At 51.1% G+C, this 26,269-nt stretch overlaps 11 protein-coding genes across 11 annotated transcripts; 2 read left to right on the top strand and 9 right to left on the bottom strand.

Annotated features, from left to right (window-relative positions):
* Window positions 1-978: 978 nt before the first annotated feature.
* Window positions 979-2,060, bottom strand: N7496_002192 (uncharacterized protein; the record flags this gene model as incomplete). The annotated part of the gene is made up of 3 exons (XM_056695123.1): window positions 979-1,158; window positions 1,509-1,611; window positions 2,002-2,060. The coding sequence occupies 3 exons, from the start codon at window positions 2,058-2,060 to the stop codon at window positions 979-981; spliced, it is 342 nt and encodes a 113-aa protein (XP_056557335.1).
* A 406-nt stretch (window positions 2,061-2,466) lies between these two features.
* Window positions 2,467-4,874, bottom strand: N7496_002191 (uncharacterized protein; the record flags this gene model as incomplete). The annotated part of the gene is made up of 2 exons (XM_056695122.1): window positions 2,467-3,548; window positions 3,605-4,874. 2 exons carry the CDS (start codon window positions 4,872-4,874, stop codon window positions 2,467-2,469), a joined length of 2,352 nt encoding a protein of 783 aa, XP_056557334.1.
* Window positions 4,875-5,592: 718 nt separating this feature from the next.
* Window positions 5,593-6,417, bottom strand: N7496_002190 (MBL fold metallo-hydrolase; the record flags this gene model as incomplete). Its single annotated transcript, XM_056695121.1, has 2 exons — window positions 5,593-6,081; window positions 6,145-6,417. 2 exons carry the CDS (start codon window positions 6,415-6,417, stop codon window positions 5,593-5,595), a joined length of 762 nt encoding a protein of 253 aa, XP_056557333.1.
* An 871-nt stretch (window positions 6,418-7,288) lies between these two features.
* On the bottom strand, window positions 7,289-9,050 carry N7496_002189 (glutamate decarboxylase; the record flags this gene model as incomplete). Its single annotated transcript, XM_056695120.1, has 4 exons — window positions 7,289-7,403; window positions 7,473-8,638; window positions 8,723-8,741; window positions 8,812-9,050. 4 exons carry the CDS (start codon window positions 9,048-9,050, stop codon window positions 7,289-7,291), a joined length of 1,539 nt encoding a protein of 512 aa, XP_056557332.1.
* Window positions 9,051-9,757: 707 nt separating this feature from the next.
* Window positions 9,758-12,098, bottom strand: N7496_002188 (Acetoacetyl-CoA synthetase; the record flags this gene model as incomplete). Its single annotated transcript, XM_056695119.1, has 5 exons — window positions 9,758-9,913; window positions 9,996-10,336; window positions 10,389-10,846; window positions 10,902-11,914; window positions 11,991-12,098. The coding sequence occupies 5 exons, from the start codon at window positions 12,096-12,098 to the stop codon at window positions 9,758-9,760; spliced, it is 2,076 nt and encodes a 691-aa protein (XP_056557331.1).
* A 355-nt stretch (window positions 12,099-12,453) lies between these two features.
* On the bottom strand, window positions 12,454-14,623 carry N7496_002187 (monooxygenase; the record flags this gene model as incomplete). The annotated part of the gene is made up of 6 exons (XM_056695118.1): window positions 12,454-13,280; window positions 13,335-13,477; window positions 13,536-13,853; window positions 13,918-14,204; window positions 14,257-14,336; window positions 14,398-14,623. 6 exons carry the CDS (start codon window positions 14,621-14,623, stop codon window positions 12,454-12,456), a joined length of 1,881 nt encoding a protein of 626 aa, XP_056557330.1.
* A 462-nt stretch (window positions 14,624-15,085) lies between these two features.
* On the bottom strand, window positions 15,086-16,863 carry N7496_002186 (Aconitase/3-isopropylmalate dehydratase large subunit alpha/beta/alpha subdomain 1/3; the record flags this gene model as incomplete). Its single annotated transcript, XM_056695117.1, has 2 exons — window positions 15,086-16,804; window positions 16,858-16,863. 2 exons carry the CDS (start codon window positions 16,861-16,863, stop codon window positions 15,086-15,088), a joined length of 1,725 nt encoding a protein of 574 aa, XP_056557329.1.
* A 350-nt stretch (window positions 16,864-17,213) lies between these two features.
* N7496_002185 (2,4,5-trihydroxytoluene oxygenase) lies at window positions 17,214-18,460 on the bottom strand (the record flags this gene model as incomplete). Its single annotated transcript, XM_056695116.1, has 4 exons — window positions 17,214-17,696; window positions 17,764-17,998; window positions 18,062-18,209; window positions 18,265-18,460. 4 exons carry the CDS (start codon window positions 18,458-18,460, stop codon window positions 17,214-17,216), a joined length of 1,062 nt encoding a protein of 353 aa, XP_056557328.1.
* Window positions 18,461-18,944: 484 nt separating this feature from the next.
* On the top strand, window positions 18,945-19,890 carry N7496_002184 (fumarylacetoacetate hydrolase family protein; the record flags this gene model as incomplete). The annotated part of the gene is made up of 3 exons (XM_056695115.1): window positions 18,945-19,103; window positions 19,169-19,246; window positions 19,309-19,890. 3 exons carry the CDS (start codon window positions 18,945-18,947, stop codon window positions 19,888-19,890), a joined length of 819 nt encoding a protein of 272 aa, XP_056557327.1.
* A 421-nt stretch (window positions 19,891-20,311) lies between these two features.
* On the top strand, window positions 20,312-23,207 carry N7496_002183 (C2H2-type zinc finger protein; the record flags this gene model as incomplete). The annotated part of the gene is made up of 6 exons (XM_056695114.1): window positions 20,312-20,514; window positions 20,569-21,355; window positions 21,703-21,792; window positions 21,853-21,903; window positions 21,972-22,090; window positions 22,142-23,207. The coding sequence occupies 6 exons, from the start codon at window positions 20,312-20,314 to the stop codon at window positions 23,205-23,207; spliced, it is 2,316 nt and encodes a 771-aa protein (XP_056557326.1).
* An 831-nt stretch (window positions 23,208-24,038) lies between these two features.
* On the bottom strand, window positions 24,039-25,475 carry N7496_002182 (uncharacterized protein; the record flags this gene model as incomplete). The annotated part of the gene is made up of 3 exons (XM_056695113.1): window positions 24,039-24,865; window positions 24,935-25,278; window positions 25,378-25,475. 3 exons carry the CDS (start codon window positions 25,473-25,475, stop codon window positions 24,039-24,041), a joined length of 1,269 nt encoding a protein of 422 aa, XP_056557325.1.
* Between the last annotated feature and the right edge of the window lie 794 nt (window positions 25,476-26,269).

The following is a 26,269-nucleotide window of genomic DNA, read 5'->3' as shown; positions in this document are numbered from 1 at the left end:
TGTCTGCCTGGATGCTTCCTCACCCGGCGCAGAAAGCTAAGGGGATTCACCCTGAGAGCCGTTATTTCTGTTGATCACAATCAGTCCGATCGAAACCGGACCAGTGTGGTCAACAGTCGGCCGACCAGGGCGTTCTCCCGGAGGAGCCCCCCTCTCAATCTTCACCTTGATACCGCTGGCACCGAGGGTTGCAGTTACCCCGACTGCCAGCGTCACTCGCTTCAATATGGTTTTGAGATATCTTGTTGTCATCTTTGAGATTTCACCAGATGGCAAAGAGGGGAAGTTTTATTGACTCTACGATAGGGGGTTTTATGTTTACTGCACGGAGTTGGCAGGTATGCCTTCCCTCTTCCAAGGAAGGAGCGTACCCAGCTCAGACGGCCCGTCAGAGATTCTCCGATCACTAAGTATACCTCCTTTCTTTTCTGGATTACAATAGGTACAACATACCTTCCCCTCTTTACTATCCGGTGAATTCTCGAAGATGACAACAAGATTTCTTAACCCCATATTGAAGGTGGTGACGCTAGCAGTCGGGTGACCGCAACCCTCGGCGCCAGCGGTATCAGAGTGAAGATTGAGAGGGGGAATCCTTGGGAAATTTAATCAGAAGGACCGTTCAGACTTATTATAGTCAACAACAATAACGGCTCTCAGGGCGAATCCCCCTAGCCTTCTTCACCGGGCGAGGAAGCATCCAGGTTCAGCATTGCTACACTTGCTAAACTTGCTGATTTGTTCATGCGTCCACTTACTCACAGAGAATGACCGCTAATTACTTTTGTACCTCTTAACTATATCACACATAGTGTTAATACCATCGTATTTTAAGAACTGTCAATCTGCGTCATTACGACTCGGGAGATACTTAACATAACATTAGGCAATGCCTTTATAGGTTCCCAAATATCATACAGGCAACAGCACATTCAGCACACGAACAAAGTAAAATACTACATTACCTCGTATCTTCCATCATACCTGACGCCGATCAACCTTAATAGTCCCCTTCACCTTAGCCGTATCCGTCTCCCCCTCCCCCTTCTCACTCTTACCCGGCTCATTCACGTAGGGATTCATCGTATCCGCATTGGATAGACCCTGTTGTTTAGCGGACATGCTGGTGGATCCACCGGGTGGTCCCATTGCTCGGGGCTATTGATTTAGATGTTAGTGAGATATACGTATAGATTTCTGGATTGAATGAGACATTTCGGTAGTATTCAGGGGTGTAGGAGAGGGAACGAACTTCGTCATGAGTAGAGGTACTTGTCTGTCTTTCGTCAGGGTTTCCTGGCGAGCCTGTCGTGTCTGGAGTACAGTCTAATTAGATATGATCCATTCTCTTAGTGCTTGGTTTTGGAATAGAACTGACTGATACCTCCTCTTTGCGAGAGATAAAAAGATACCGGGACTGCGAGTGCAATCGCGACTAACAACCTATACAACCAACATTAACAACGTATTGAAAACATACATCGTCAACAGGAAAGGCTGAGACGTACAAACGCGGCGCTTCCCCCCTTTTCCCAGCCCCAGTACCAGCAAATCGTTTCTGGTTCGAAGATACCGGACGGAAACCGTGGACACGGGTAGTTGGACTGCGTCCTGAGGATATAGGTAGTCGGGTGAAATTCATTATGTGGACTTTTGAGAAGCGTGAAAATGAAAGATAACTCTGGGGCTAGAAAGTATGGAAAAGTGATTTTTAAGTAAACTATGGCACTCAAGAAAGCAAGATTACTTCAATCTCGACCTCGATCTAGATCTTGCTCTGGCATTATCGGGTCGGTCTGGTTTTGTTATGATATCATAATTCAGTCAGATCGACGTGCCAGGTGGAGACTCGGACGTTATAGGTGTTAGTAGGATTTTGTTAGGGAGAGTGCTTGATTTATTCCTGCTCTAGAAGAAAGTCTAAGGAGAGGCGAATTACCCGGTGTGGTGGGAGAAGGTTAATTGCGGATGCTTTCTGGGTAGATCTTGTCATTGACGTACATTCTGTACTCGCCCGTTGATTGGTTGGTTGATTGCACCTCGGGGGACACACCCGCCATTCTTAATGAGGCCCAACATCCACACGGAGCTTTAGATCACGTATGCTGTAGAAAAGCCAAATTATAGCTGGAACGAGAATGAAAGGGAGATATCTAGCCTACATCCCGATGTTTACCCATGAGTACTATCAACTAAAGTTCAAAGGCATCGATTCAACCTCCATCTCCATTCCCTATCCACTATATCCAAGAAAAGAAGTCCAGATCCAGATCATCAATGTCCCAACACAAACACAACATAACGAAAGGGGGGGGATATCAATGCTATCAATCATGGGGTCATCACCCTGCTGGAATGTGACAGTGACACTCCTGCGTTTTATGTACAACTGCACTCCTTCATATCACCTCTAACTTGCTCTGCATCTCTCCCGTTGTCACTCACGAAGTTTTTCACGTGGATCCTTTACTCGATCATCCACACGGGTGATTTGACTAAGACCATTGGCGGCCCTTTACCACGGACTTCGACTGTTAGGAAGGAGGCAAAGCGGATTCGGGATGCCGTCTCTCGTTCCTCTGTCGGAGCCGGCTTTTCTTCGTGTGTCCCAGCGGAGGGACGGCTTGGACCTGGACCGGCAGGTTTACGGCCCATTAGCGCGCCGAAGACGGATTTCTTTTGCGGCTTGGGTGCAGGTGCTGACCCGATGTCCCCGGGTCCGGCCGAGTTGGAAGCGGGCGAGGAGTCATCGTCCACAGCCGCAGGGTCGTCGGCTTCCTGGTCTGCGGGTGGTGGTGGGTGAGTAAGTGGTGGCAGCCCGCCTTCCACTTTCATGTACCCTTCGACAAAGGAGATATTCGGCGGGAAGTACTCCACGCAGACATCACGGGCCTCGAGTGGGATTTTCTCCGTGATGTTGATGGTATTCTCGATGATCATCCGGACACCAGCTTCCAAACCTGGCAAGGCTGCATCATGCAACTGACTAGTCAAGAAAGAGGCAAGTTCTGCGATGGAATGCTCGACCAGCTCTGCGCGGTGGTCTTGAGCAGCCGGGGTTGAAAGTGCATCACCGAGTCCGTCAAAGGTTGTCCGGCGCCAATTTGAAAGCCTCACGATCGCATTCTCGCGTTCTTCATCGGTGGACTGCCGTGCCTGCTGTCGTCGCAGATTCATCTCGATACTCTTGAGCTGGACACTTAGGGCTGGATCCAAGGCTGGGTGGAAATGTCGCTGAAAGACCTCTTCCACTAACCACCGACTGATCACGGCGCGCCCAACGGCCGTCATCTCCTTGGTGCCCACACTAGTCGCATCATCCGTCACCAATCCATGTAGCCATGGCGGAATACCACGCCAGTCCTTGCGCACCGAAAAGGCGAGATCCTTGATAGCACCATCCAACCGTGTGAACCGGTTGGCGTATTCATTATCGTCTAATACGGTGCGAGACACGGCCATACGCTGATGAGCCACCGTATTCTGGAGATGCTGTACCTGTGCTTCCTTGTCAAAGTAGTACCGCTTCACCTTGGAGTATTTGGTCTCTATTTTTCGATTAGCATGATTACTTCTCTAGTCCACATCATCATGGTCAACCCACGTAATTCCTCATGTTTCTGAAGCAATGCCCGCACATCGATCTCGCTTGGGTCTTCGATTGTCCGCGTCCCGGTTGGAGTGCCCCGTCCCGGTTCTGGCATGGTCTGAGCGGTACTACCCCGTCGACTCGAATCGCCTGGGGCCCGATCGTTTGAAACAGGAGTTGGCGGTGGTTGCTGTTGCGACTGCGGCTGAGATAACGACACCTGTGAGGAAGCCTGCTGCATGGCGTCAGGATGAATTTGCTGACAGACTGGGGCAAGGAGCTCGAGAGTCTGCCGGGAAGGGGGCCGGGAATTGAATACCAGATCCTGCTGGATACGTGACTGGGACTGTTGGGCCCGATGGCCCTGGTGATCTGGGGTATAACGGGGTGACTCGGGCGGCGCGTCGGTGGGGGATGGGCGGCTGCTAGGTTGCTCGAGCAAGCTTGGATCGGTACTGGAGCGTTCAAGCGGAGAGGGGAAGGTACGGTGTTGCAGTGGTAGAGGCTGTTGCAGCAATTGGGATTGCGGTTGTTGTAGTGGTGGTGGTGGTGGTTGTTGTTGTTGTTGTTGCGATAGTTGCTGCGGGGTCCAGTCGAGATTATCGCGCGAGGCTCGCTGGAATTGCTGCTGCTGGTACTGCTGCTGGTAGGCTAACGACGCGGTACGCGGTTCATACGAAGGATTATTAGAGACGGGGGACGAGTTGTCCGAATAACTCGGAGGATGATGACTGTATTGATCCTCGTCGGTCGGGCCCAAGGTATTGTGAGGGGATTGTTGCGGCGAAGTGGGCTGGGAGATGGGATGAGAGATGGATTTCCCCTTGACGGAGACACTGCGCTCGAGAAAGCCGGACGAGGGTCGCACAAACAAGCTCTTCTTTGAACGACGAGACTGGGGATCCTCAGGGGCGACGACACTGACGGTCGGTCGATCGCGTTGTTGCAGGTGGGGCTGACGCTGGCTCTGCGAGCGGTGCAATGAGGAGGATTGGGTGGGTTCCTGACGCTGAGGTGGCCGCTGATGCGAGGGTGGTGGCGGAGGCAAGTCGGTGGAAGTCGAGCTGGAACCGTCGTAGTTGAGACGATAATCTGGGTAGTCGTCAAGTCGTTGATTGCTGTTGTTGTTGTTGTTGATGAAAGTGTTGATGGGGGCCGGTGGAGCAACAAACGCGGGGTGAACCAGTTGTTCACCGGAACGGCCAGGATGATATCGCGATGGAGGAGAAGGAGTGGATGGAGGATTGGATGGGGACTTGGACTTTCGATTCTTGAAGAGGGGCATGACTTGTATCAAGTCTCTAGGGTCACGGTCCAAGGGCCTTACAGGTCCCTGAGCCAGAAAAGGATATGAGAGTAAGGAGAGTTGGGGAGTGGGGGGTGGAGGCGTGGTCTGTACACGAAGAGGAACAACGCAGCGGGAAGGCTGAATGGAGTGGAGGTTTGTAGGATCGGCAGTGAATGGCGATTGGGTAGATGGTGTTTCTAATTTTATACCAGGAGGGCGTCGAGAGAGGGTTTACGAGAAAAGTATCGAAGGAAGTGTGGAGTCGGGAATGTGAGGAGGGAGAGATAGAAGATAGACTGGACGATAGGAAGAATGAGACGAATAGGAGGAGACTGGGATGAGAATCACATTGAGATCATATTCTGAGTTGATGGACAAAGTTGAGCTTTGGGCTTTCAAGAGCAGCAGCCTCGTATCCGCGGATGAGCCACTTAGTGGGGGCCAGAACAAGCGCTGGAAATCTCGTAAACCATTAACCCCGTCCCTGAAACGAGAACCCTGAATCTTGAAACAAAAGATCAACCGTTGGCATTAACTTATTTTTATCTGACAGGAGAATAACGGCGATTGTCTCTGAAACAACGGAAACCTTCGTTGTTATATAGGTGGTCTCAGTGTGTGATACTATACCCCATTCGCTATACTTCATACTTCAACTCCCCAAAGTAAACTCTCTTACTATTCCACCAAATCCTCTTTCAATCTCTTCTCTTCCCTACGGACTACTCCCACCCCCAAAATAAGCCTCCTCGGACCTGGCTCTCCCCACCTCCCCTCTCACCCGAAACCGATAACTCTCCCTCCTCTCCAAAACAACCACACCCCCCTCCAACCCACTCTTCTCAACCTCCACTTTAAACTCCCCCAATCCACTCGCAAAAACCTCATAATCATCATAATGGATCGGAATCGTCACACCCGGTTCAATCAATCTCATCAATCGTATACCCTGCCCTGCATCCATGGTCACCATGAACGCGAGCGGGGATAGAGTCGGCGAGGGAATCATTGTTCCGCCGAGATGCGCGAGCATTAGGTCAATTGGTTTATTTCGTGCGGTATAGTGTTCGCGAATCGCGTTTAGGTCTTCGGTCATTAGGGTATCCCCCGTTATGTAGATGCGGTAGCCTGGGGTGAACTCGGTGGGATCGTGGGTGTCGGCGCTGGTGCCGAGTTCGAGGATCCAGCCTGTTGTTGGGGGGATCTAGCGAGACAGAGGTTTAGTTGATGTCTTTTAAAAGTATATTCTTGGGAAAAGGATACTCACGGCATTGGCCATTTTATTGAGCAGTCCAACCACGGCGTTGCTCGATACATGTTTACCCGGCATGCTCGTGATACGAAGTAGTGGTCGTTTAGGTCCACCGGTACCCCCTATCTCGACGAGACCCGTTTCAGAGGGAGCTAGGGCGGAGACGTTGGTAAAGGACTCACTTCCTTTGTTGGTGAGTTGGACTCGTGCGTGCGGGGTGGTGATGATGGGAATATCGCGGCGAAGAGAAGTTTCGACTTTTTGGTCGAAATGGTCACTATTGGCCATTAGCTTCCTTCTTATTAAGAGAAACAATGACTCAAGTGCCAATTGAAAGGGAATTGAGGGAGAAATGCATACCCGTGGTAATGGGATAAAAGAATTAGATCAATCCGAGGTAAATCATGCAGCTCAACGGCAGGATTAGTACGTCTCTCACTCGAGACACCTGCACCAAATTGGGCATGGTCACCGGCATGAAGAAAGTTTGGCTGCGAAGGTCAGTAGATGGACGGAAATACTAGGTACGACCACTTACATCAGTCATGATTCGAATCCCCGCCCATTCTCTACATTAATTAGTACTTCGCTCTCAAATATAGATTCAAGCTACACACATAATCACCGTCGCCGTCCCAACAAAGAATACGGAGGAATTTTCGTTGCCTGCGTCAGTGGGGTGGTGTTTCGTATCCTTGGACGGTGTGAGTGTATCCGGGAGAACGACTGCTCGGGGGAGATCGCGAGTCGGGGGTTGTTCAGTTGTGGGATCGATGAAGATGCGCTGCATGATTCCAGAGCTGTTCTTGAACTTAATAAGGTGGTTCAATGTTGTAGAACTGTTTTCGAGGGCAATTCCCTACGCACGAGACAACACTCAACATCGCGTCTACATGACGTCACGGACAACCCATAAAGGTACCATATTTCATTGTTCATGGATCAAATCAAATATTCGTAACGGACATCTGCTATTTGAAGGACATACATACACTTGGCAGACAGACTAGCCCTGTGTAACCAAGGCAGTGTCTTATCTGGCCCCAACACATATCATCTGGAGCTTCACTTTGTGAAATTCGAGGGTAAAGAAAAGAAGAACAATATTCACAGAATTGACAAAGCGTGATCGAAGGATCAGATGCACCGCATCGACCTCTTAGCACACGCCGTGCGACTTGCCAGACTTGCCCTGCAGAGAGTGCTTCTCATCATGGTAAGCGTTGTGGGTGTGGCCCTTGTGGCGTGGGTGAGCACGGTGGCTGCGCATGTGTCTAAAATAGAGTCAGTTGGGCAATTCATGATTGAAGGAAGGGGATTATGCCCCGGGAGGGGGAACGTACGCCTGGTACTTGGCCGCCATGGACTGATCCATAGACTCGAGAGTCTGCAGAGCCAGCTTCACGTCGGTAATGAGGCTGTCACAGCGGTTCATGCTGAAATCCTCGCGGACGACAATACGCATAAGCTGCAACTTATTGCTGTTCGGGGCCATGGTGTATGCGGGAACAATCCAGCCACGCTCACGCAGCTGGTGCGCCAGCGCAAACTCATCGTAAACGCGCTCCGGATTCGGGGGCAGGCGGAAGGCCACCAGAGGCAGACCGTTACCCTGGCCCTGGCTCATGATGATCATACCCATCTGCTTCAGCTGGTCGGCCATGTAGTCCGCGATGCGGGTGAGGTTGACCATGATCGAGCGGTAACCATGCTTACCCAAACGGATCAACTGGTAGTACTGTCCGATAATATGCGAGGCACCCTTGGAGAAGTTCAGGGTGAAACTAGCCTGATCGGCACCCAGGTAGTTGATGTTGAACACCAGCTCCTTGGGCAGGTACTCAGGGGATCGCCAGATCACCCAGCCAACACCGGGGTAGACGAGACCGTACTTGTGACCGGAGACGTTGATGGAGACCACCTTCTCCAGACGGAAGTCCCACTCCAAATCGGGGACGGTGAAGGGCGCAACAAAGCCACCGCTAGCAGCATCGACGTGGATCGGGCAGTCGATATTACGCTCCACCAGGAGATCGTTGATCGCCTTGACATCCTCATACTCACCGGTGTATGTAGTACCAATGATGGCACAGATACCGATGGTGTTCTCATCGATGAGGTCGACGGCCTCCTTGGGGTCAATGACGTAGCGCTCCTCGGTACAGTAAACGTATCTCTCCTCAACGTCAAAGTAGCGGGCGGCCTTTTCCCAGCAAACCTGGACGGCACTGTTCATGACAATGTTAGGGCGGGAGTAGTCCTTGCCCTCGGCCTTGCGCTTGTTCTGCCAGCGCTTCTTCATGGCCAGGGTGCCAAGCATGATGGCCTCGGAGGAGCCAACGGTGGAGGTACCCATGGCATTCTCATCCCGGGCATCGGTTGGGCAGTTGAACAGGCGGGCAATCATGTTCACGCAGCGGTTTTGAATCTCTGCGGAGTGGGGGTACTCCTCGTAGTCGATGAAGTTCTTGCTGAAGGCTTCGGTCATGATTTCCTCAATCTCATCTTCCTATAAAGCATTGAGCTTCGAGTTAGTCGATCGCCTGTGCCATTGAGTGGTCTAGATGTTGGATAGGGCCGTTGGAGATCATACCATGTAGGTGGTGACGAAACTGGCCAAGCTGCAGAAACGGTCATCAGCCCCTAGTTACCATACCCCGCATACCATTGACCGCGACTTACTTGAGCTTGGGGTTGCCATCCAGGCTGAGCTCATCCTTGATCATGCGAGCAGCAATCTGACGAGGCATCTCCCGCTCAGGCATCTCATGCTGAGGGAGGTGGTCGGCAGCGAAGTGGCTACCGTAAACATTTGTGTAAAAGTCATTCTCGTCGGGCTGAGGGGCGGGGAGGGACTCGATGGAACGGGACTTGGGGTCAAAGACCTGGTCGTCGTTCTTTACGGAGGCAAGATGAACCATGATTGTAATGGGGGAAAGGGAATTGGGGGATGGAGAATAGGAGGAAGATGGAGGGTAAGAAGGAAAAAAAGAAAAGAAATTCGCAAACAGCAGAGAGATTTGGCCAGGAAACAACACGTGCGGGGACCATGACGCAGTAGCCGTCGACCTTCAGCTGGCCAACAAACAACCAACACACTGACCCTCGATCATCCCACTCCTCCTGTTTCATCTTAGTCGTCCTCTCGCTTACGACTCTCCTTGTCTCTCTTCTGATCTGCCAATCAAACCATTGACGAGCTCGGTCTGTCAACGACAAAGCTTGGTTAAAGCTTGGCAGAGTGACGATCCTCGTCCCGATACATCCGATCTGCCCCTCTTACGCCCCTCTCCACTGCTCCACGACTATCGAAAGGATCCTCTTTGGACCTCACTATCGACTGACCCAGCCACTGGCGCCACGTCGACCACGACTAGCGGTGTGGATACAATTATCCCTGATGAAACTTCATCAATTATCATTCAATGGTTCCAATGACAACTGCTTACATGTTGGCATGACAATCCTTACACGTTGGCATCTCTAATGGTGTGTCAAGAATTGCTAATTTCTATCCGACCGGGTCTAGGCCGATTCTATCTATCTTGATATCTGCAAAAAATACGCTGGCCAAAATTCCCGCTGCCTAATTTCCAAATCACAATGAGTTGCGTCTTCCAGTCTTTGCTCAGAGCTTGCTCTCGCGAACCAGCTTCTCCACCTCGGCAAATCGGTAATAAAACTCCAAGCTGCCCGGATTGAGCAGGGTTCCTGAAGGCTGGATCCGCTTGCCCGATACAATTTGCTTGACGGGGAGCTCCACTTTCTTCAGGTTGACCGTCGTCTAGTCAAACATTACACATGTTAGTCCACTTCTTTGCAAGTCTGAGGAGAGTTGGTTCAAAATTAGGGTCATCATCACTTACCGGGATCTCCGGGGTCTCAAAGATAAAGGCCGGCACGTGGCGGGCACTAAGCTCGGTGCGAATTGCACTCTTCACGCGAGTCACCAGGTCGGTTGTAAAGGCGACACCAGGCTTCATCAGCAAGAAGAGCATAACTCGCTCGTCCGAGTCGGAGGGTCGACGCTGACCCACGCAGATCGAATCGGCAATCTCCTGCGTGAATTTCCCTTCAATGACGCGGTAGATTTCTGCTGAGCCGAAACGCACACCCGAGGGGTTGAGGACACCATCAGCGCGACCGTGGAAGACGAGCTGCTTGGTGATGGGATGGATGGCGACGAAATCACCATGAGTCCAGACGTCTGCAAGAATGAGCGGCCGCTCAATAGAAAGGGGGAATTGGGGACCACTTACTATCAAACCTCGCAAAGTACGCATTAAAGTACTTCTTGCCATCGGTATCGCCCCAGAACATGGTGGGCATGTTGGGGAAGGCTGAAGTAGCCACCAGCTCGCCGGGGACTCCCTCTTCGATTGCAACACCCCGAATTCCCTCGCCTCCTTCAATCGTGGAGTCGTACACTTCAACTGGAACGCCCAGGCTGCATCCCGCACATCCTCCCACATATACGGGGGTCAGAGGGTTGCTAATACCAAAGCAGCCAGCGATATCAGTGCCGCCAGAGATATTGTTCAGACGAGTCTGAGAGGGGAAACCTTCATCGTAGAACCATTCGAATAGAGCATCACGTAGGACCATTCCAGTGCTAGTGACAACCTTCAGAGCACTAAGGTCGAAAATCTCCCGAGGTCGGATGTTCGCTCTCTGCAGTTCATGCAGCCATCGTGGAGAAATACCCAAATGGGTGACCCTATTCATCAGTTAGGAGACCTTCCTGTAAATGACCCTGTATAACGGGGGAATACCTTTCTTGAGCCGCAATCTTCACGAGTGCCGTCACGTCGGGGATAAATGGACTGCCATCGTAGAGAACCACTCGAGAGCCAAAGACCAGAGTCTGAATAGCAGACAGATACATGATCCATCCCGTCGTGGTATACTGCAAAGCAACACTCTCCTGGGTAAATTCCGTGTGTAAACCGCCCTCCTTGAAGCCATTCAACAAGACTCCTCCCACAGAATGGACGATACACTTGGGTTGGCCCGTGGTACCAGAAGAGTACACCACAAGGAAAGGATCGCGGAAATCAACACGCTCAAACTCCAACCGGTCCTTACCACCTGCTTTCGCCAGGAAACTCGACAATTTCAATCCTCGAGAGATCCCATTGACATCAGCTGGCTCCTCGGTGAACCGCGGCAACGAGACGATACCCTGAAACTCGACCACCGACTCCATCCCCTTAGCGATATCCTTCATCTTCCCACGCAGATCAATCTTCTTCCCATTATAAACCGCCAAATCATCCATAAACAGCCATCTAGGCTTAATCTGCAACAACCGATCCAAAACACCCTTCACACCCATATCCGTCGAACTCGACGAAAAAATCGCCCCCAGCGCTGTCGTCGCCAGCAACACCAGCAACGTATCGATGCTATTCGCCGAACAAACCGCAACGCGATCCCCCCTCCTCACGCCATTCGCTTTCATAGCTTGGGCCAGGGCACCGGTCCGTTGGCGTAATTGCCCCCAGGTGAGGTGAACCGCATTCTCCGCGTCACCCTCGCGAACCTCGGTGATGGCGATCTTCTCGTCTTCCTTGCCGGTCGTGGCTCCCGCGCGAGCCGTGAAGAGCAGGTTCTCGGCGAAATTTAGTTTCACGCCCGCGAACCAGGTCGGGACGCTGTCCATGCGGGCGGATTCGTCCACGACGCGGGTGTAGCTGCCCTCGTGGATGATGGGGAAGAATTTCCAACAGAAGTCCCAGAATGCGGTGCGGTTTTGGACTGAGTAGAGGAACATGTCATGGAAGGACTGGCGGAGAATGGATTAGCTGATATTCTGGGAATATACAGAAATGAACCTCTGCGATGAGAACAATAGCACTCACGTCGAATTTCTGGCCAGTCGACCGCTCCAACTCTCGTCGGAATCGGCCCATCTGTGTTGATTCCGGGTCTGGGTGCTCCCAGAGCTTCCGGGGGAGAGGTGTTGCCATTGTGTACACTGCGATATCTCGAATCAGAACAGCTGTATCGATGCTGTGTTTACGTGGAATTTCCTGTGAGGTTCGAGCTGCTTTATGACCAGCTCAAAGCAACCGAGGGCCGACGCGCCAAGCTCCGCCGTGACCCCGTGGGGAATGGTAGACCCCGCTCCAAATAGACCAAGTGGGATCTATCGACTCCTCCGATGTTGCTAGGACTACGGCAAGACCGGCTCGGGGAGATTGTATGGCTTTTCGAGTCATTCTAAACTGCTGCGAGCAGATCTATGGCACAGTGTTGGGTTTGAATGGATATTAATTTGGAATTTCTAACGAGTAAGGTACAGCCAGATACAAACGCCTCACACTACGACTCAAACATCCCATTCAACTGAGCAACAGCCTTCGCCAGCTCAGCCCCATCTTTACAAGCCGCAAAAATAAACCGATCTAACCGCAATACCACATATCTCTTCCCCTGAACACTCTCCCACATCAACATCTCGTTGTATCCGCGCGGCACCGGGCGGGAATCACACAGCGCCGACCGGGCGAATTCGTCCCCAGTGGCGCTGCGGAAGAGCGGGTATTGACAAGTACCCGCCCGATCCCCGAGATCAGAAGTGCAACTACTGCGGGGGACGAAAAAGGTTGCTTCACTCGGTGAAAGAAGAGTACTGGCCTTGATATCCTCCAATTCTCGAACCGCAATGTCCCGCTCATCGGGATGATTAAGGAGTACCACGATTTGAAACGGGGTCACCTTTTCGCCGAAGATTACATCATCGGTGAAATGCACCTCGGCATGGGGTTGCAGCGAGATACAATATGTTTGTGGGAAACATAGACCACCGCTGTATTCGGGCATGAAGGGCATCCCTGGTGAATGGATGTATCGGATTGGTCCATCGCCTCGGGGTCCCTGCTCCAGCCAATGTTTCCAGCTAGGAATGAGTTGGAGGAACCAGAGGCCCCAGTTGCGGATGAAGCTGTGCATCAGACTTTTGCCGTTGACGAGATCGCCATTGTGGACCGTTGCGGCGAGGGATTTGTCGAGTTGTTGTTTTCGTTCTAGGTACCATCCTTCGAAGAGGTGTTCGTAGTTGATTTGTGGCCTGGATGAACAGGCGATGTAGAGACGCCAGGCTAGGGAGATGGCGTCTCGGAATCCAGATGCGATGCCTTGTCCTCCAACTAGATGTATGGTGAGCTAACTAGGTCATGTTTGTGGGATGTAGAAAAACGAACATGGGGGGAAGACATGAGCTGCATCGCCACAGAGAATCACCCTGTCGAGCGCCCATTTATTGCAGCTTCGCGCAGAGAACCGGAAAGGTCTTGAGCGCAGGACTTCAATACAGTCTTCAGGAAACTCGACGTCCTCTTTCAATCTGAACATGATAATCAGTAATTAGTATAACTTCTTACCCTCAATGTAATCAAACTCACCCATAACGACTCCCCGGATGCGTCAAATACGGATAAACCACCTCGCGCACTTTATCTCGCCCAGCCATCTCCTTCTCATCCTCACCAGGCGCAACTACAAATTCAAATCGCCATAGTCGATCTTCCGGACGACCGAACCGTCCACAGACCGCAGGTCGAACAGGGTTGCAAAGGAAACGGAAGTCATTTGGGAAGAACAGATCGTATACCTGCTCCGGAGTATATCCAAGATTCCATAATGGGAATTTCGGGTGTGTCTTTGGGGTGGGAAGATGTAAATGCCAGTTCAATGCGACCCAAGTTTCTTGGTACTTGGTTCTAGGATGTGGTAACGCCAGTCAGTACTTCTGTGCTTCGCGTCACGAATAGTTTGATAACTCACTGCTCGGCCCAGTTCAGTTCAATACCCTTAGGTTCGAGATACATCTTCCGCGTGTACCCCGTCTTTCCATCCGCAGCAGCGAGAAACTTGGCACGTATCTTTCGTTCCACGCCCGAGACATCGTTGTACGTAGCGTATACCCAGTCTTTATCTTCGGAGATGGACGTCAACTCGCAGCTGCTTCGTAGCTCGCACTCGGGAGCTTTGTCTAGTACAGTGCGAAGGTATTTCTCGAGAATTGGTTGTTTGTGAGCGAGGACTCCGACGTGTCCTGTATTTCCTTCACTCTGACGGAAACAGATGTTAGATATTTTCTGTTAACAGGGTCGGTCGACTTACCGAAGCTGTATCGAGATAGAGAAATGGCTCTGCATTTAGACTATTGTGATTGCCACCAACGAAGCGGACTTTGGGCATATCTATGCAGATCGCATGTTAGTAGATTCATTCAAATTAAGATAAGAGTTCCGGAGCCAGTACTAGAGCCGATCTTTGTAAAAACATGCTCGTAGAGGCCAAGGCCCTGTAAAAATCGAATTCCGTCATCATCCAGGGCAATTCCCCGGGGATCAGTCGTGATATCAGCTTCCTTCTCGAGAACGATATTTCGAACTCCGAGTTTGCCCAAATATCCCGATAACATTGCGCCCGTTGGTCCGCATCCGCAGATCAATACCTCTGTCGTTTCCCATTGAGAATCTGCCATGATTTTAGATGGTCTCCTTTGTTCAGTAATCTAAAACTATTCTGCCCGGAAGAGCTACTTAAGATAAACACAAGTTAACAGATTTTATGATCAGCGGCAGTGCTTATTTGGTGGTTGTTCGTCACGGTCTATGCCAAGATGTGGGAACAATATGCAGCTTGATGCGGGTACAGCCAGGATATAGCGTTGTTTAGGTCCCTCCCTTACGTAGTCACTCAGCTACTATGCTTCATTGGGCAGTGCATGCATCTGGATTATTTGGCTAGATTTACATAGCACTATTTGCTTTTTGCGGGGTCAGGACCCTCTGCATCTTAATCGTTACAGCCCAATTACTTCCGTAAAGCCGATTTCGGAAATATCGGATATGATATTTGGACAAAGGAACTCGCCGTTGTGCAGTTCTATCTATAAACTCCTATGCATTATCTATGCCCAGAAGCCAAGAAGGCATGCTGTTGATCACCCGTCCCGAGCAAGCAGCCTCCACGCACTGTGCCAACCCCCGAACCGAATCTGCCGGCCCGTCAGCCCTTTCCCGTAATGAGCATACTTTGCAGAGTTGGTCATTATAGTTTTAGAATCCAATGGGATGATTGGCTCTTGCATCATGCACCAACAGGTATCGGTTACAATTTGAGCTCCGAATGCCTCGAGTGTAGTGATTAATCCATCCTTAGCAGCTCGACTGTAGGTGTCGCGGTTGCAAGTTACTACTAGGACGGTATGTTCGCTCTTCTCACGTTGAGAGCAAAGGTGCGCCAAGGTCACGAGCTCCTCATATGAGAAGTGTGGGTTTCCGAGGGAGACCAAGTCTATCTGAGTGCATTGCTCTCCCTCTGCGTAGACGTTGAATCGCTCCCATTGCTTTGCAAGGTCGGATCGTGATAATGTGACTTTTGTCGTGACTTTCAGATGGGCCTCGATATCCTCTGTACTTCGAGCTTCGATGGTAACCCCCGCAATATGGAACATTGGAGCACTGGAGGTTGTCGCGAATGCAGCGCCAAAGGCTTTCAAGTCCTCCGTAGAAACAAGCTTCTTTTCCAACCCCGTGATGATCGGTACGGAATCAGCAGCAATATCCCCTGCAAGGTATCCCAGAAGTGCAAATAGAGAGTCCTCAGCGTCGACAGCAAGATCCAAGTGAATCTCAAGTCGAGCCTTACGGTTCTCCGTCAAGTGACACCCGGTATTCAAAGACCGCCCAGTTAAGGCAACGCAGACGTCCAGATAATCTGGGCACTTTATCGTCCTCGCTCCGAGGACGCTGTTGGCAAATACCACCGCATTAGACTCGGCCCACATAATATTATCACCGGGTTTTGGCGCGGTATCTAAAAGATAGGGAGCACATGTAAATGTTGGTCGAGCTCCCATCTCAAGATAAGCCTGGGCCAGTTTCTCAGAGGGCTCGCCCAATGAGGGATCAACTCCCTGCGAGCGCCATAGTCTCCTATCAATGGAAATCGAGTTGAGGGACGTGGGGATCCGCACTTTAGCTCCCCATCGACAGAGTGTCTGGGCGAACTCCAATGTTGCTGGGCCGGTGTAGATACAGCAGTCGATGTGGGCTTGTTTGACATCGATCAATTCCGTCACGCCTTGTATATTCGCTGTACGGAGAATGACTCGCATTGCGACCTGCGCTGCCTTCCCGTAAGATCCGTCGAGTAGTTCACGGTCCAAAGGGGATAGTTGGATTGCAGAGAAATCGGGCTGGTAAAGAGTTGAACCGAATAAAGAGCTGGATGACATGGAGTCGGATAGCTTCTTTCCTCCAGATATTTGAGTTCCAGATATTCTGACATACTTTAACTGCAATAACTTCTGAAAAGATGAGCTGGAGACCTGCAGGACTGGGATGCACCTCTGAAACATCTCTTCCGCGATAAGCACGCCAATGGTCAGAATCATTTCCTCTCGAGCAAAGATCAATGCAGAAGGCTGACTGCCATTCAGCAGAAGCTCAAGAATGACTCCACTACCCGTACAAGAGCCTCGGCCACTTGGAATCGCTAAGACTTTGCCGGCCACCGATTTGCCCACGAGCGGGTGATGAGTGTCGATGACTGTGCCAGTCTGGGGGTCTACGCCTCCCCAGAAGCTGAGGGCGACATTGCTCCCAATGAGATTCCCTTCTGCAACACCAGGAATAAATACACGTGCTTCAATGGACTCCTGGTACTGTTTGTTAGAGTGTTCATAATCAGTGATAGAGTGACTCAACTCACCTCCATTGTTTGGATACAACCCCGCCACGCAGTCGAGAAGACCCTGTTGGTATGAAGAGGCTTCGTAAGTGATTACAGGTGAAACCCTCCTTTCTTCAATGCTTAGCCGTATTCAAAGGTATTTCTCAAGGGATATGAAGATAGTAAGCTAACGGCCGCGAGGAGAGGAAATGAAAGAAGATCGGGTGACGGCTCCGACAGCAAACCGGAAGCAACAACCGCGGGGACCCCACAAGAGAAACACGTCGACATTCTCCATAAAAACTAGAGACAGTCTAACCAAATAACACATCCGATAAGAAGAATCATAAATCCACTACACACTACCTCTACCAGGTGACCTCCCCCGGCCCGGTCTACGCCAAAAACTCAGCAGGAACCTCCGGACCCCACACGGCCAACGAGTCAGGGCCGGCCTTGACATACCCAATGGGGGTATCCTGATTAACCAAATCCCCATCCGCATAATGCTCCACAATATTACCTGTAGTATCCCACCAGTAATCAAAGATCTGCGAGCCCAGGACATGTCGACCAACGCCCCAAGCCACCTTGTACCCCTTCTTCGTCAACCACTGGTGACCCAGCTGCTGGGTGTCGAAGTCGTGGACCTCGAAGGAGCAGTGATGGACATGTGAGCTGGTGAGACTGGCACTGAAGAAGATGCAGTGGTGGTCTACGAGGGTATCGCCGAGATCAAGGTGGGCGAACATCGTGACGAAGATCTTTTGGCCTTCTTTTTCGATGTAGAGGAGGTCGGTTGGGATGAAGTTGAAGGTGGTGGTGTAGAAATGGAGGAGGGCATCGAATTTCTGGGTGGTATACCCGAAATGGCCAAGCTAAGCATGTGGTTAGTATCATGATATTGATAGAATGATATTGTAGGAAGAGGAAGTAGATTCTGACCTTGTGCACTGCAGCGGGACCAGGCTCGAATCGATTGAATTCGCGGCGTCGCGACTTCTCGCCAGTATAATTGAGTACCACCTTTTCTGGATGAGAGACCTCGATGTTCGTCGGTTCTTGACCAAAGATCACATTGAAGAGATATCCCTCAGGGTCGGTAATGGTGACCAACGAACCCCCACCAGGTGCATTGGTGATATCCTGGGCAGGGCCTGCAGATGAAAGACGGGACGCTCTATCATCAATGAAGATATTTAATTATTGTATCTAAGACAATGTATTGGAGCAGCTCTCTCACCTGTCAAAGTCCTCTTGGCTTTGTGCTTCAAAGGTCCCACCCAAGAATTGCTTGGGTCCCTTTCGTGCATAATAGACGTATTGGTCGGACCCGTATCCTTTGAACCAAATCTCATCATCCGTTCTTTTCGCAATTTGCATTCCAAAATCTACGCATGTTAGAATAATCTTCGAGGGTGTGATCTAAGGAAGAGCAGAACATACCGATCATGAAAGTCTGGATTTCATCGAGATCGGGATGCTGATACCGCATGTGGGACAGCTTCTTCAGTTGAATTCGACCATCTGGATTAATTCCTTGTTTCGCAAGCCATTCTTCTCGAGAGACTTGTTCTTTGCCCACGGCGACCACGTCGGGCACAGTGGCGCCGCGATTGGGCTGAACGGGTTCGGCTGTCATGTTGTATGGAGAGGACGAGTTAATAGTGTGGGGAGATGGGATGATCTAGATCAATCTCGGATATGGCAGATAAGATATTATAACTCCTCCCCAGATCTCCTTCTTTTATAACAATTAGACTGGTTCGGAGCCGAGGCTGCCCGGTGTTTTCGAGTCTCACCTACATGGGTGGTCTTTATTGTTCCCACATCTCCAACAACCCCGGCCCTTGTTCCCCGCCTGCAGTTTGTACACGTATTCCCTGCTCGCCGATCGGTACTTGCCAGGACGAGCTGAGTAATTCCGAGTCGAGACTTAGTTACTCAGCGGATATGAAAGTTATTATTCTCTTCAAAGTGCAGGTTCAGAGAAAGGCCCCGCGTGGCAAGGGGATATATCCGATAGAGGGACCTACGATCAGTATGTATAAGAAGTCATTCTATCTGGATCCGAGCACAGCCTAGTCAATTATTTTTTCTTGAATCGTTATTGACTTATTGAAATTATGGCGGCTTTTACAAGACTCGTGCGGTTTACCGCTGGTGCCCAAACTCACTATGGTGACCTGATCAAAGCTGCTGGGAATAAGTACACTGTTCGGAAATTGGAGGGCAGTCCTTTTACCAGCCTGAGAGCTACCGAAGAAATCGTTAATGTTGAAAAGGTGTGTACTTACCCAGCAGTCTACATGTCATATGCAACGCTTCACGCTAACGGTCATATTTGTAGCTTGAATGCCCAGTTGAGAGTACGCCCATTGTGGTGTGCATCGGGCTGAACTATAAACAACACGCCCAGGAAGCTAGTGTGAGTAGCCTTAAATATTCCCTCCAAACAACATTCCAAGACTCACTTGCTCTTTTGAATAGCTTCCTGTACCAACATACCCACCCGTCTTCACAAAGCCCGCCGACGCTCTTGCCGGGCCCTTCGATGCCATCGACATTCACCCCGATGCGCGCGACCTTCTCGATTACGAGGGTGAACTGACCGTGGTCATTGGCAAAGACGCAAAGAACGTCTCCGAAGAAGATGCACTAGACTACGTCTTGGGTTATACCGCAGGCAACGACGTGTCTGCTCGCAACTTCCAGCTACCCGAAGCATCTGGCGGTCAATTCTGCTACGCCAAGTCATTCGATAACTTTGCCCCGATCGGGTATACTATCGTGGCGGCACGGGAAATTCCAGACCCCCAGACACTGAAACTGAGCACCAAGGTCAATGGGGTTGTCAAGCAGGAGACTAGCACGGGGGACATGATCTGGGGTGTTCGTCAGATCATTAGCCACCTCTCGCGGGGCACGACGCTAAGGAAGGGTACGGTGATTATGACTGGCACTCCGTCTGGGGTGGGATACTTCCGAAAGGAGTTCCTCAAGGATGGCGACGTGGTTGAAGTGGAGATTGAGGGGGTGGCTGTGACTAGAAACCGCATGAACCATTATTGAGATGGAAAGAGGATAATGCTCGGTGTGAAGTTGATGGAAATACGGAGGATAGATCCCACATTCGAGTTGGTGGGAATTGATAGATCCCACATTTTTGGAACATCCTTGTCATTATACTTGCACTAGGGAATATAGAATTTGGAGATATTGGATAGAGAGCCTATTAGTGGCCAGCCTTGGAATCTAGACTCTTCACCGAGATCGAAAGGATTCTCCGTAGAATGTAACTCCCGTACTCCGTGATCGCCACAAGCGGGGAAAGCTTCTTGTCGGAGAATGGATTCTACCAACTCCGCGATGACTAGTCGTTGCGCCTCCTTCCCCCGCATTCTTGGTTTTCTTAGTCCAGTTTTTGCATTTCTATTCTATAACCTCCTGCATGGTATCTTTTCCTTAATTCGAGTGTTTCAAGATTGATGACATGCTTTCCAATCCTCGGTCTTCAAATCCCCCCTACGCTGGCCTAAAGGCCCGGCGACGCCGCAAGACCTCGAAAGAAGAGCGCATCTGTCCAGTCTGCGCGCAGGCATTTAAAAAGGCAGAACATCTGGCTCGTCATTTGAGGTCGCATACAAAAGAAAAGCCGTTCAACTGTCCGGTTTGTAACAAGGCGTTTGCGCGACAGTAAGTGATTTCTCTCGCTATCGCCTGCTATACAGTTGGTTCATTGAAGGACAGAGACACGTTACTACGCCACTCGCGATCGCACCCTGCTGGAAGTAATGCGTATAGCAGTACAGTCGGAATGTACAGATCAATCGACGAGTCAATAGATGAATCTATGGAGGACGAACACCAGAAGCAAAATCTCGACCCGGAGCTCATCTCGCATACGATCGGCGCAGACGTCCCGGCAGTTCCGGTGAATCTCGAGCATATGAACCATCTCGACCATCTTAACCCTATGGCAGGAAATACGGTGGCACCAGTATCGCCGCCAAACAGCTCATCAATTGACAAGCATACGCCCAACATGTCCATTGGCGAGACAAGCACGTATCCAACACAAGTCACTCCCTTGACTTCGCTCTTCTCTCTAGAGACCGGTGACGCCTGGAGAAACCAGGCCAGTCCACAGCCGCCAATTTGGGATTACCAATTAGACCGGGAATGGGAGACACTTCTCACTGGCGAGGACTTTGATCTGGATGCCGTGAATCTGTCTTTGCTTTATGCGACGTCTGATTATGTGCCTGTGGATGCTATACCCGGTATGGACGTGACACGACCGCCACCTCCAGCAGAGCCCGCTTCGATAAGTTCGATTAATAGTGATACTGCAAAACGACATGCCAATGCAGTACAGAAACAGTGGCATACTTTCTCGGAACTTGCCTCCTCGGGACAAATGACGCCAGATGTACCTCGAGAGGCTAGCCTGATTGATGAGTCGTATCGCAAGCGACTAGCGGAACGCCTTCAACAACGGGTGCAGCATGGCATTTTGCCCTCGACTCCTTTCCTCGTATGTTACGTCTTTTCCTTTGCCATGAGTCTCTCACTTCATACTCTCTGCGTCATTCTTTCTCCGGTTCAAGCTCATACTGATCACCATTGACAGGATCTCTGTATTCAAGCATATTTTTCCAAATTCCATCCCCTCTTTCCCGTTGTACACATGCCCACTTTTCGACCAGGCACTCAAAACTCAGTTCTTCTCTTATCTTTGTGCTCTGCTGGGAGTCTGTTTGTTGGCTCGTCTCGGGCAATTTCTCATGGTATCAGTATGTTTGAGCGATTGAACAAGGCTATACTCTCCTCGGTATGAGAACGGAACCCTCTCTGGCTTTGGACAGTCATTAATGATTGCAGTGGGATACATACGTTTCCAAATCCAGGGGTTCTTCTTTGGTGGCCCTTCAAGCTTCGATGATCGGACAGAGCTTTGGGTTAATGATGGGGGTATGAAAGCCTATACTTCGGAGATTTGCAATCGATCATTGACACTAACCTGCATCACAGAGACCAAAAGACTTGACGGGAATCGAAATGTGGCATGGCAGTATAGTCGCGGTATGTCCAGCCATTGGATCTTATAACCTTTGTCTCAACAAATTGGAATCAACTAACATTTGCTGAAGTGGGCACGCAAAGCAAGAATTTTCGATCTTCGACATCCGCCATACAACCTTCTCGAGCTCGACGGCGAAGCCCTTGAAGACGCCTGGATGGACTGGATCCAAATCGAGGTCAAGAAACGGTACATATCCCATCAAACCATACCTATCCACAATCACTAATGAGCTAATAGAATCGTTCTCGGTCTTTACATCCATGACGCCGAACTCGCACGTTTACACCATCACGAGCCTCTCCTCCGCCACTCCCTCGACCGTCTCCCACAAATTTCATCAAACGACCTCTTCACAGCATCCAGCGCAGAGCACTGGAAATACTTCATGCTTGACGAACAAGCCCGCACTCTCGCAAAGAATCATCCCCACAATACCCCGCCACCATCAAACCACACTTTACAGATCCTCCCGGGGGATTTCGCACTCTGCGGAATGCTCGAATCTATCAGCGCCATGGCCTACGAAGCACAAGACGAACTCTCTCTTCATACTCCCTGGGAATCTACATCACCATCAACACTACCTTCAACTTCATCACCCCAACCCACGAAATACCACACCCTCCTCACAAAATGGTACACAACATACCACACCCCGCTCCAAAACAAACCAACCTGGCCCTGCCTAATGATGCTCTGGCACTCAATCCACATAATCCTCCACGCAGACATCAACGCCCTCGAATGCGCCGCCGGACGCGAGGGCTACGACGCCATGCAAAAATACACTCCCTACGCCCGGTCATGGGTTCGCTCTCCCGACGCAAAACGCTGTTTACTCCATGCGCTACTCATCCAGAAGAACTTTGAGTCTTTGTCTGCGGGCGCGGAACCGGCGATTTACGTGCCGATGTGTTTGTATTATTGCGGGTTAGTTTGGGCCTGTTTTATGTGTTTTGGCGGTGATGCGGGTGGTCGTGAGCATGACCATGACCATGATCATGGCTCTCAAGTTGGGGATGCCAATGGGAACGAAAAGCAATCGCCATCTTCCCAAGGTCAGCAGGATGTTATCACGGTCAGTCCGACTGAGAATCTCCAATTCGCGGAACTCCGGTTACCGGGCGTTGATGGGATTGGAGTCTTTCTTGAGCAGATGGGTGGATTACAGCCGCGACGGTTGGCGATGGGGAGTTTATTTCGGATTATTGATTTGTTGCAGCGGATCAGTCATTTGAAGATTGCGCAGAGTTTGGCAACGACGCTTTTGGTGCTTGTTGAGGAGACGCAGGATTTGTTTTAATATGAATAAAAGACGGAGCTTCTAAGGATAGTATAGAGGATTTCGGAATTGGGATATCAAAAAATGTGAGAGAGGTCCCTGCTGCATGTACAGAATACATTTCAATATTGTACCCTCCAGGGTCTATATTTGTAACTCTATACTCCGTACTGGATGCATCATACCTGCTCTGCTATTCACTATTCCAAGCTCCAGCTCCACCCCTTGCAAGCTATAGTGGATCCATACCCTCGAGCTTCACTGTCTAACTCAATAACCCATCAAATACTAGCTTCGTCAACAAGACTCCGTCTCCACATGCCCCGTAAGCCCCATTGAAGCTAAACTATGACGAGGGCATCACTAATCACCGCTATTTCGGACTTCTATCGTCCCACTCTCAGTCAATACTCCTCGATTTGGCTAGTTAGCTTGGAGCCACCGTATGGACCGGTAAAAATGGCGGTGTACAACAAGTACTTACTCCTGACGGTCCCGTAGACAATGCTTTTACAACTTCTACCACGTCTCCGAGAGGATTTCCAAGGAAAAAATTCATTTTAATCAATAAGCACTAATAATAGGTATGTGTTATATTTCCACTGGTGTATCATTCAAAAACCCGGACTTGCAAAAAAGGAGGAAAAAAAAAACTGGGGATGGAAGCACGTCCCCCAAAAGCAGCCCAACAAGTCCAACACTTTGGTGTCCTGGATCTTGTATATCGTACATCCACTTTCTTTTTTCTTTTTCTTTCGCTTCTCTTCTCTCTCCCCTTCTCTTCTGTCAGGCCCAAATCCTGCACTAACCTACACTCACAGGCCCAAGTCGAACAGAAACGCTTTCTCTTCTCTACTTGAACATGCGCTTGAGCTTGGCGAAGAATCCGCCCTTCTTCTTCTCGGGCTGCTGCTCTGCTGAGGGCTCGGCCTTGGCCTCCTCGCTCTTCTTCGCAGCCTCGGGCTCGGCAACCTGAGGAGCGGCGGTCTCTTGGGGAGTCTCCGTGGGCAGGTCAACCTTGGCCTTGGGCTCCTCACCGCGCTTCACAACGGGCTCGGGCTTCTTAGGCTCGGTACCGGCAACGGCGATGGGAGCTGTGGTGGCGGACTTGTCGGCCTTGGAGGAGTTGATGGCAGCGGCGGCCGCAGCGACGGCATCGGGTGAAGCCTTGCTCTCCTTAGTCTGGGAGGGAGAGGCAGGAGCAGCAACTGGGGCAGCAGCGGGAGCAACGGGAGCAGCAGCCTCGGGGGCCTCGACGGCAGCAACGGGCTTCTCCTCCTCGACCTTCTTAGGCTCAGACACGGGAACGGGCTCGGGAACCGTGTACGCAGCAGTCGAAGCCGGGCCAGCACCAGCCAACACCGTCTGATCAGCCGCAGCACTAGCAGCAGCCTGCTCCTCCTCAGTCTTGGCGATCTTGTGCGGCTTCACCTCGTCATTGGAGAAGATGGGCTTCTCGTAGGGACGCTTAGCGTGGGCGGCATCGGTCTCGACGGGGGCCACGATGGGCTCAGCAGCAGTAGCGGCGGGAGTCGATTCGGTGGCTACGGGGGGCTCGGGCAGTGACGAGACGGGGGCGGCAGCCGAGACGGCGGCCTCTTCGGCAGCAGTGTCGGTGGTCGAGGGGTAGAGGTCTGCGGCGGTGGTGGAAGTAGCGGCGGTAGTCTCGGGGAGGACGGCTGCAGGTGGGAAACGGTTTAGCTTGTGTTTTGCTGCATTAATGTCTTCGTAACAGGTTCAGTTCTTACCCTTGCCCTCGCTCTCGGTCTCCAGCTCAGGGAGCTTGCCAGCCTTGGAGGCTTGCGTCTTGTCCACGATATCCTGCAGGGTGCTCTCTTCCGTCACGGGGGCCTCGACCTTGGCCTCTTGCTTCAGAGGCTCCTCGATCTTCTCTTCGGCCGTCTCCACGGGCTTGACGGGCTCTTCAACGGCCTTTTCAGCCGCCTTGGTCTCGGTCTCGGGCTCGGGCTCGGGCTCGGTCACGACGGGGGCAGTGGTTTCGGCAGTCTGCGCCTCGGTAGCAGGCACCTCTGCAACCTCGGACTCGACACCATTGGAAGCGGCGCCATCCTCAACCTCGTTATCGGGCTTGCTATAGGAAAGAGAAGGATATATTAGCGCCGCTGCGACGGATTGATTGCTAACCAACGAGCTGATGGGCACGCGACCACTTTTTTTTCTGGACACTTACACAACATCCTTGACGGTATCAGCGACCTTGTCAACGGCCGCGACGGCAGCGGGCTTTGCGCCGCCCTTGTTCTTCTTCTTTCCTCCCTTCTTAGGCATGATGTTCGTAACGGTTCGTGGAGTCTGTGCCGAGATGGGAATTAGAATTGTCACGTCGAAATGACGACAAGAGTGCGCGAGAAAAGAGGTGGATTGAATTGGTAGGTTTTAATCGCGCAAAGATATAGGGTGTGTGGGTATAGTGCTAGCGCTCTGGAAATTGAAGATGACTTACGGTAAGTGATGGGGTTGGGGGGTGGTTGTCAAGGTGATGAAGTGGAAAGATGGAAGGAGGATGGAATTGAAGGTTCCCGACGGGAGTGGGCCAAGACCTTCTCCCTTCTACAGTCAAGACGAGTAAGGGATGGCGATCCGGTATGCTGGGTATACGCCAGTTGAAGGATCCGTGGTTACTTTAACCCGGTGGTTCTGGAACGCGTACGATGGAGCTGGAATTGAGGACTTTGGAATAATTCGTCAGACTGGATGGGTCAATTGACCCTAGAGAGAGCGTCTTTGCTCTCTTTGTTTTTGGGATTCGGTGGTTACCCGCAATACATTCCCTGGCCGCTCGCAGCATAGTCTGAGACGAAAGGGCATTCTCGAAGCTTGAAAATAAGTATACTCTTTGAATCATCCTATCTAGGTACTATACATATCTATCAATAGTCCTAGATATTCCCCCGAAAGCGAGGATATCGCAGTGCTCTGTGCACGATCTTCCCCCTTTTTCATAGTTCCGCATGCAGGAAGTGTCGTGTGCCTGCAGGCCAAGACTGTTTTGCAGGCTGAGACAGGCAGCCCTAATCCCGCATCGGGTAATAGGGCTGGCTACACCCGCAGGACGCTAGGAT

Source organism: Penicillium cataractarum, assembly GCF_028827025.1.
Source record: "Penicillium cataractarum strain IBT 29864 chromosome Unknown utg000002l, whole genome shotgun sequence".
NCBI classification, from domain to species: domain Eukaryota; kingdom Fungi; phylum Ascomycota; class Eurotiomycetes; order Eurotiales; family Aspergillaceae; genus Penicillium; species Penicillium cataractarum.
Note: the sequence above shows the minus strand (reverse complement) of the source record. Positions and strands in the feature narration are given on the sequence as shown.